The 9335-nt window shown below is 37.4% G+C and overlaps 1 protein-coding gene across 1 annotated transcript in view; it reads right to left on the reverse strand.

The window, feature by feature from the left end:
* FBXO16 (F-box protein 16) overlaps positions 1-9335 on the reverse strand; it is a 108869-nt gene that overhangs the window by 32111 nt on the left and 67423 nt on the right. Inside the window, exon 6 of the mRNA XM_004382222.2 lies at positions 3274-3491. Coding sequence (XP_004382279.1) covers positions 3274-3491 — 218 coding nt within the window. The remainder of the gene's footprint in view (positions 1-3273; positions 3492-9335) is intronic.

The raw sequence follows: 9335 nt of genomic DNA on the forward strand, positions 1-9335 counted from the left end.
ACTACTGCAAGAAACCAAAAGAGATCTACATAAATGGAAAAACATACCATGCTAATAGATAGGTAGACTCAACACTGTGAAAATGACAATTCTACCCAAAGCAATCAACAAATACAGTGCAATCCTGATCCACATACCAACAATGTTCTTTAAGAAGATGGAAAAAACAGTCATTAACTTTATATGGAAAGAAATGAGGCCCCAGATAAGTAAAGTATTATTGAAGAAGAAGAATAAAGTAGGAGGACTCACACTACCTGACCTCAAAACCTACTATATAGCTATGGCAGTCAAAACAGCCTGGTACTAGTACAACGGATACATTGACCCATGGAACAGAATTGTGAACCCAGATGTAAATCTATCCACCTACGGTCACCTGATCTCCGACCACAGGGTCCAAAGTCCATCAAATGGGGAAAAGACAGTCTTTTTAACAAATGGTGCTGGCAAAACTGGATGTCCATCTGCAAAAAAATGAAACAGGACCCATACCTCACACTATACACAAAAACGAATTCAAAATGGCTCAAAGACCAAATATAAAACAAAAAATTATAAAGATCATAGAAGAAAAAATAGGATCAATGCTAGAGAGCCTAATACACAGCATTAACAGGATACAAACCATAACTAACATCACACAAATTTCCGAAGATAAGCTAGATAACTGTGATCTTCTAAAAATTAACAATTATGCTCATCAAAAGACTTCACCAAAACAGTAAAAAGAGAACCTACAGATTGGGAAAAAATTTTTGGCTACTGCAAATCTCACAAAGGTCTAATCTCTAAAATCTATAGGAAAATCCAACACCTCTACAACAAAAAGACAAATAATCCAATTAAAAAATGGGCAAAGAAGACATTCAAGTGGCTAACAGACACATGAGGAAATGCTCCCCATCACTAGTGATTAGAGAAATGCAAATCAAAACCACAGTGAGATACCATCTCACCCTGCATTACTGGCACAAATCAAAAAAACAAAAAGTAGCGAATGTTGGAGACGCTGTGGGGAGATTGGAACTCTTATGCACTGCTGGTGGGAATGAAAAATGGTACAACCATTGCGGAAAATGATACGGTGTTTCCTTAGAAAGCTAGAAATAGAAATACCATATGATCCACCAATCCCACTCCTAGGAATATATCCTAGAGAAATAAGAACCATCACATGAATAGACATATCTTCACCCATTTTCACTGCAGCATTGTTTACAATGGCAAAAAGATGGAAACAACCTAGATGCCCATCAACAGATGAATGGATAAACAAACTATGGTACATACACACAGTGGAATACTATGCAACGATAAAGAACAATGATGAATCTGTGAAGCATCTCACAACACGGATGAATCTGGAGGGCATTATGCTGAGTGAAATAAGTCAATCACAAAAGGGCAAATATTGTATGAGACCACTACTGTAAAAACTCATGAAAAGGTTTAAACATATCTTTGATGGTTATGAGGGAGGGGAGGAGTGGGGAGAGAAAAACACTAAATAGACAATAGATAAGTGGTAACTTTGGTGAAAGGTAAGACAGTACACAATACTGGAGAAGCCAGCACAACTTGTTCAGGGTAAGGTCATGGAAGCTCCATGGACAAATCCAAACTCCCTGAGGGACCGAATCGCTGGGCTGAGGGCTGTGGGGACCACGGTCTCAGGGAATATCTAGCTTAACTGGCATAAGATAGTTTATAAAGAAAATGTTCTGCATTCTACTTTGGTGAGTAGCGTCTGGGGCCTTAAAAGCCTGTGAGTGGCCGTCTAAGATACTCCACTGGTCTCACTTCTTCAGAAGCAAGGGGAAATGAAGAAAACTAAAGACACAAGGGAAAGAGGGAAAGAGTAGTACAAAGGCTTAACAGACCACAACTACCACGGCCTTCACCAGACTGAATCCAGTATAACTAGATGGTGCCCAGCTACCACCACTGACTGCTTTGACAGGGATCACAATAGAGGGTCCTGGACAGAGCTGGAGAAAAATGGAGAAAAAAATTCTAACTAAAAAAAAAAAGACCAAACTTACTGGCCTGACAGAGACTGGAGAAATACCTAGATTATGGCCCTTGGACACCCTTTTAGCCCAGTAATGAAGTCACTCCAGAGGTTCACCCCTTAGCCAAGATTAGACAAACTCACAGGACAAAACAAGACTAAAGGGGCACACCAGCCCAGGGGCAAGGACTAGAAGGCAGAAGGGGATAGGAAAGCTGGTAACAAGGAACCCAAGGTCGAGAAGGGAGAGTACTGACTATGTCATGGGGTTGTTAACAAATGTCATGAAACAATATATGTACTAACTGTTTAATGAGAAGCTAGTTTGTTCTGTAAACCTTCGTCTAAAGTCCAATTTAAAAAAAAAGAAGTATTTTTGTTACATATTGTCAAGTTCCCCTCTATAATGTTTCTGCCAACTTGCATTCCCACTAGCAATGTATGAGCGTGCCTGTTTCCCCACAACTTTGCCAATAGAATATACTGTCCAACTTTAAACTTTTTTGCCAATCAGACAGTTGGAAAATGATCCCTCAATGTAATTTTGTCCAAAAAGCAACACTAGAAGGATAAACCAAAAACAAATGAGATTTGTTACTGGGAATAGGGTGGAAAGATGAGGGGGAAGTTTGAGTGAGCTGGAAGAGATGGGGGGAGTGATACTTCTCCAAACATACCTTTATGTAGTTTTGATATTACAACTATAAAAAATAACCACACTGAAGGGGGTATTAAAAAAAACCCAAACAACCTTTGAATATAGTATTACCACTACATATCCTCAGACCAAATGCAAAAAGAACCATAAACAAATATTGAATTCTAGTTAGATTTGTTTCTACAGCATATGGGTTAGCACTTTTGAAATTACTTTGTTTGCATTCTAGGACTTAGTAAATAAGTAAATATATAATAAGTATAAGTACGTATACTGTTGAAGAGAGATACAAATATGAAAAGGGGAAAAACTAGAATGAGCCCTGTGGTGTTGGACTGGAACTGGAGGTATTAAAATATTAAAAGAAGCTGTAATGTTATTACAGCTACAAAACGCAAAGAAATCATAATGAAAAGGACAGATTTACTAATAACGGTGAATTTTACATTTCAATTACTTTTTGCCTTCATATATGGAAAAGCTCTTGTATTTCACAGTAAGTTCTATTTTCATCTTTTCATATACTGAAGTGCTAATCAATTATTCCCAAAAGCAAAGAATTTGAGAAGGGCATGGAGCTTCTTACCCAGGCCAGGCTTGCCCGATGGGGTCACAGTTGTCTAAGTAATTGAAACGAATGATATCAGTAGGATGCTTGTCAGAGGACCGCCATGGAGGGAGTTCTTTCTCCCCTGGGTTATTCTTCTTTCTTAAAGAGGAAGAAGACCTAAAACCTGGTGAAAGAGATGGCTTTTCCTCTTTAGTACTGCTTGCAACTGGCTGAACATCAGCAATTACAAAGCCATCTTTTCGAGGAGTCTAAAAGAAGAAAGTTAATCATTTATGTTCTCAAATCACTATAACAACAACAACAATACTAATAATATCATCCTCATCATCCTCATCACCATAGTAATGATGATGGTGATGATGATTATAGCAGCCACCATCCAACGAGTACTTGCTATGAGCCAAGCACTGTCTCAGATAGTTTTCATACATTATCTCATTTAACTTTACAACAACCCTATGAGGTAATCATTACTACTCTCATTTTACAGAAGAGGTAACCGAGGATAGGAGAAACAAATTAACTTGCCCACTACTATGTAGGACCCCTGGTGGCGCAGGGGCTAAGAGCTCAGCTGTTAACCAAAAGGTCAACAGTTCAAATCCACAAGCTGCTCCTTCGAAACCCTGTGGGGCAGTTCTACTCTGCCCTATAAGGTTGCTATGAGTCAGCAGCAATAGGTTTGGTTTAGTTTTTCGGTTTTACTACTACATAAGTAGTAAGTTACAGGGGAAATCCAGGATTACCTTGTTTCAAGCCCATGTACTGAACCTCTCTATGTTGTACCACTGTCTCTTCCACCTTGTCATTGTCGTTTGTCATAACTGCAGTTAATTTATTCATAAAAACACACCCCCAAAGTCTTCAGCCCTAATTACGTATAACACACACAATTTTTAGTTATATATAGATTTTCATTTATCAAAATTCCAACTGTTCCCAAAGAACACTTCTGCTTTTATTTCCAAAATTGAGTCTATTTGTCTATGTGCATGTGTGTGAAATTCATAAGGTTTTTATATGGTTGTAGCCTAAGGGAACTACATTACTGGTATCTTGAGAAGCCATTAAGGGCTTAATTTTGTTCTTTAAGAGATTAAAGAAGCTTTGCTTGGTAAATTGGTTTGCTTAGGTTGTCTGGGAAAATCAAGAAATTCCCCAGTCCTTCTAAGCAGAATCAGCTTTTCAACTGTACTTTGTATATACACATTTTTTACTACAGGGCAGCATTTAGTACTCAGTGTTGTAATTATTTATTATCTATGTCCTGGGCTGCTAGACTAGGCTCCTTGAAAGCAGTCAGGATCTTTGTACTCCTAGCAACTAGCACATAACAACCAAAAAAAAAAAACAACAAACCCATTGCCATTGAGTCAATTCTGACTCACAGCAACCCTATAGGACAGAGTAGAACTGCCACATAGGGTTTCCAAGGCTGTAATCTTTATGGAAGCAGACTGCCACAACTTTGTTTCTCTGGCAGAGTGGCTGGTGGGTTCGAACTACCAACCTTCTGGTTAGTGGCTTGGCACTTAACCATTGTGCCACCAGGGCTCCTTCTACTACATAATAGTGCTTAATATTTACTAATTTAATGACTAATTGTGCCTAGTAGCATATTAAGATATTTTAAATGTATATAATTGATAACTCATTATTGGTCACTAGTATTAAATACTTCATGCAGGTCTCATTTCGAATGGACATCTCATTTTTCTGAGCTTAATATTTAATTAAATCTGTTTTTGCTGGAGGCAGTCTATTTTAATACTGTTGGGAAAAATAATACATGATAATAATAAAAAACAAGTTTAGAGGTAAAACTTCATACATAAATGCTAGTAATTACATACAGTCATTATTTCTGAAAAGTACAAAGTGCTTGACACTTTAATAGGCAGTAACAAAATCAGTGATGACTTTACTGTAGTAAGTAAACAAAATTTTTGTTAACTCCATGAGAATTTTTTTTTTTTTTGGTATCATGAATGGGTGCTGAATTTTATTAAACACTTTTTTTGTTGTTGTTGCATATTTTGAAAACAATCATAAATCTTTTCTATTTTATCCTTTAAAATTTTCATTTTTTAATTTTATTTTGTTACTATTGTTAAGACTATACACAGCAAAACATACACCAATAGTTTCTACATGTACAATTCAGTGACATTAATTACATGCTTCAAGTTGTATAACCATTCTCACCCTTCTTTTCTGAGTTGTTCCTCCTTCATTAAAAAACTCAATGCCCCCTATGGTTCCTATCTAATCTTCCGAGTTGCTGTTGTAACTCTGATCCCATATAGACAGCTCTTAAAAGAGCATAATGCTCAACGCAGACCTTTTTTACCAGTTAAGCTAAACTATTGTTTCATTTTAAGAAGACTTCTGGGGATATGTTTGGTTTAAGTTTTAAAGATTGTCTCAGGACAATAAGAGCATAATGCTCAATGCAGACCTTTTTTACTAGTTAAGCTAAACTATTGTTTCATTTTAAGAAGACTTCTGGGGATATGTTTGGTTTAAGTTTTAAAGATTGTCTCAGGATAATAGTTACAGGGGTTCATCAGTCCCCATAGCTCTAGAAAGTCTGGAGTCCATGAGAATCTGAAATTCTATTCTGCACTTTCCCCTTTCTGATCAGGATTCTGCTACGGAATCTTTGATCAAAATGTTTAGTAATGGTAGCTGGGCATCATCCAGTTCATCTGGTTTCATGGCAAAGGAGGGAGTTGTCATGAAGGCAATTAGCCACGCATTTCTGACTCTCCTACTTCTTGTTACTCCAGGTGAATAGAGACCAACTGTCATGTCTTGGATGGCCACTTGGAAGCTTTCAAGACCCCAGGCACTACGCAATCAACTTGGAGGCAGAACAGAAGCACTAAACATGTTATTAGGCCAATTAACTGGGATGCCCCATGAAACCATGACCCTAAACCTCCACACCAAGAAACCAAATCCCATGTGGTGTTTGGTTGTACACAAGCAGCTCAGCAGCTACTCTTATTTTTGTAAATATATCAATCACACTTGATTTTTAAATGTTATACCAACTTTACTTTCCTGGGATAAATCCCACTTGGTCATCATACATTATTCTTTTTATATATTATTGGGTTTAATTTACTAATACTTTTAAAAGATTTTTATGTTCATGAAGGATATTGGTCTGTAGTTTTTTTTTTCCTTGTAAACTTTTTGTCTGGTTTTGGTATAAGGGTATTAAGTTGGGAAATATTCCCTTTCCCTCTATTTTCTAAAAAAAATTTTTATGTAGAATTGGCATTATTTCTTCTTTAAATGTGTGACAGAATCCACCAACAAAGCTATCTAAGTCGGAAGTTCTGTGGGGAGTTTTAAAATTATGAATTCAATTTTTTAATTGACATAGTCAGTTTTGACTGACATTGAGTCAGCTTTGGTAATTTGTGTTTTTCCAAGAATTTTGTCCATTTCATGTAGGTTATTGAATTCAGTGACAGAGTTGTTCTTAATATTCTCTCATTATCATTTTAATGTCTGTAGATCTGCAGCGATGTCCTTGATAATGTCCTTTCATTCCTGACATTAGTAATCTGTGCCCCCCCCCCCTTTTTCTTGATCAGCCTAGCTAGAAACTTACGAATTTTATTTGTTTTCAAAGAACCAACTTTGGTTTCATTGATTTTCTCTGTTGTGTTTCTGTTTTCAATTTACTTGATTTTAGCTCTTATCTTCATTATTTCTTCCTTCTACTTACTTTGGGTTTAATTTACTCTTCTTTTCTTAGCCTGAAGTTCTTCTGAAATTATGTTTTCTGGAGCAGGGTGCTAGGAGTCGGAATCGACTCAATGGCAACGGTTTTCTTCTTTTTTTTCCGGGAGTAGGAATATACCCTCAAGACAGTAATAAAAATCATTCTAGTCCAATACTCTCATTTTAAGGTTGGGGAAACTACTAACTGTTTGCACATGCCTATAACATAATTTCAGAAGCTCTGTTGGAGCACATACCAGGTACAAAGTAGTGGGGGAACAGGGTGGTGATGGTGCTTGAGGGAAGGTAAATTATGCTTTACTATAGTGGCCACCTACGTTCACTGCCATTGGAGAAACCACACAGAGAATTACACAAATCATACAAGTAAATATAGTGCTAGCAGTTGATTTTATTAACCTTAGTCAGATTACATATTAACCTTAGTCTTTCTGACTTCAGTCTATTTCTTTAACAGATAAATTTAAGTTCAATTAATATAGCAAAAGAGTCCCTACAGAATTGTTTTAGAGCTATTTAGAATTCTTTGTGTGTGTGTATATATATATATATATACATATACACACACACATATATTGTGCTTCAGATGAAGGTTTACAGAGCAAATTAATTTCTCATTAAACAATTAATATGTATATTGTTTTACAGCATTGGTTACCAACCTCATGATATGTAAACATCTCCCCTTCTCAACCTTGGGTTCTCTATTACCAGCTTTCCTGTCCCGTTGCCTTCTAGTCCTTGCCACTGGACTGGTGTGCCCATTTAGTCTTGTTGTGTTTTATGAGCCTGTCTAATCTTTGGCTGAAGGGTGAACCTCAGGAGTGACTTTGGTACTGAGTTAAAAGGGTGTCCAGGGGCTGTACTCTCTGAGTTTCTCTAGTCTCTGTCAGGCCAGTAAGTCTGGTTTTTTTTGTTTTGTTTTTTTTCGAGTTAGAATTATGTTCTACATTTTTATCCGGCTCTATCCAGGACCCTCTATTGCGATCCATGTCAGAGCAGTCGGTGGTGGTAGCTGGGCACCATCTAGTTGTGCTGGACTCAGTCTAGTGGAGGCTGTGGTAGTTGTGGTCCATTAGTCCTTTAGACTAATCTTTCCCTTGTGTCTTTGGTTTCCTTCATTCTCCCTTGCTCCAGACAGGGTGAGACCAGTGGATTAACTTAGATGGCTGCTCACAAACTTTTAAGACCCCAGACGCTACTCACCACAGCAGGATGTAGAACATTTTCTTTATAAACTATGCTATGCCAGTTGAGCTACATGTCCTCCGAGACCATAGTCTCCAGCCCTCAGCCCAGTAATTTGGACCCTCAGGGAGTTTGGATGGGTCTATGAAGCTTCCATGACGTTGCCTTGGTCAGGTTGTGCTGACTTCCCCAGTATGGTGTACTTTCTTATCCTTCACCAAAGTTACCACTTATCTATTATCTAGTTAGTGTTTTTCCCTCCCCATCCATTCCCTCCCTCATAACCATCAAAGATTGTTTCTTTCTGTGAACTCATGTAAACCTTTTCATGAGTTTTTTAATACTGGTCTCATTCAGTATTTGTCCTTTTGTGACTGACGTATCTCACTCAGCATAATGCCATCCAGATTCATCCATGTTGTGAGATGTTTCACAGATTCATCAGTTTTTTAATTGTTGTGTAGTATTCCATTGTGTGTAAGTACCATAGTTTGTTTATCCATTCGTCTGTTGATGGGCACTTAGATTTTTTTCCATCTTTTTACTATTGTGAATAATGCTGCAATGAACATGAGTATGCATATGTCTACTTGTGTGACGGCTCTTACTTCCCTAGGATATAGTTCTAGGAGTGAGATAGCTGGGATTGTATGGTATTTCTATTTCTAGCTTTTTAAGTAAGTGTCATACCATTTTCCAAAATGGTTGTTAACATTTTACATTCCCACAAGCAGGGCACTGCAGTTCCAATCTCCCTGCATTCTCTCCAGTATTTGTTATTTTCTGTTTTTTTTATTTGTGCCAGTAATGTTAGAGTGAGATGGTATCTCACTGCAGTTTTCATTCTCATTTCTCTAATGGCTAGTGATCATGTGCATTTCTCCATGTGTCTGTTAGCTGCCTGAATGTCTTCTTTGGCAAAGTGTCTGTTATATCCTTTTCCCATTCTTGAATTGGATTTATTTGTCTTTTTTTACAATTTTTTTATTGTACTTTAGATGAAGGTTTACAAAACAAATAGTTTCTCATTAAACAGTCAGTACACATATTGTTTTATGACACTGGTTAACAACCCTACGACATGTCAACACTGTCCCTTCTCAACCTTGGGTTCCCTAGCACCAGCTTTCCTGTCCCCTCCTGCC

This window comes from Trichechus manatus, unplaced genomic scaffold, assembly GCF_000243295.1.
Source record: "Trichechus manatus latirostris isolate Lorelei unplaced genomic scaffold, TriManLat1.0 scaffold00091, whole genome shotgun sequence".
Taxonomy (NCBI): domain Eukaryota; kingdom Metazoa; phylum Chordata; class Mammalia; order Sirenia; family Trichechidae; genus Trichechus; species Trichechus manatus.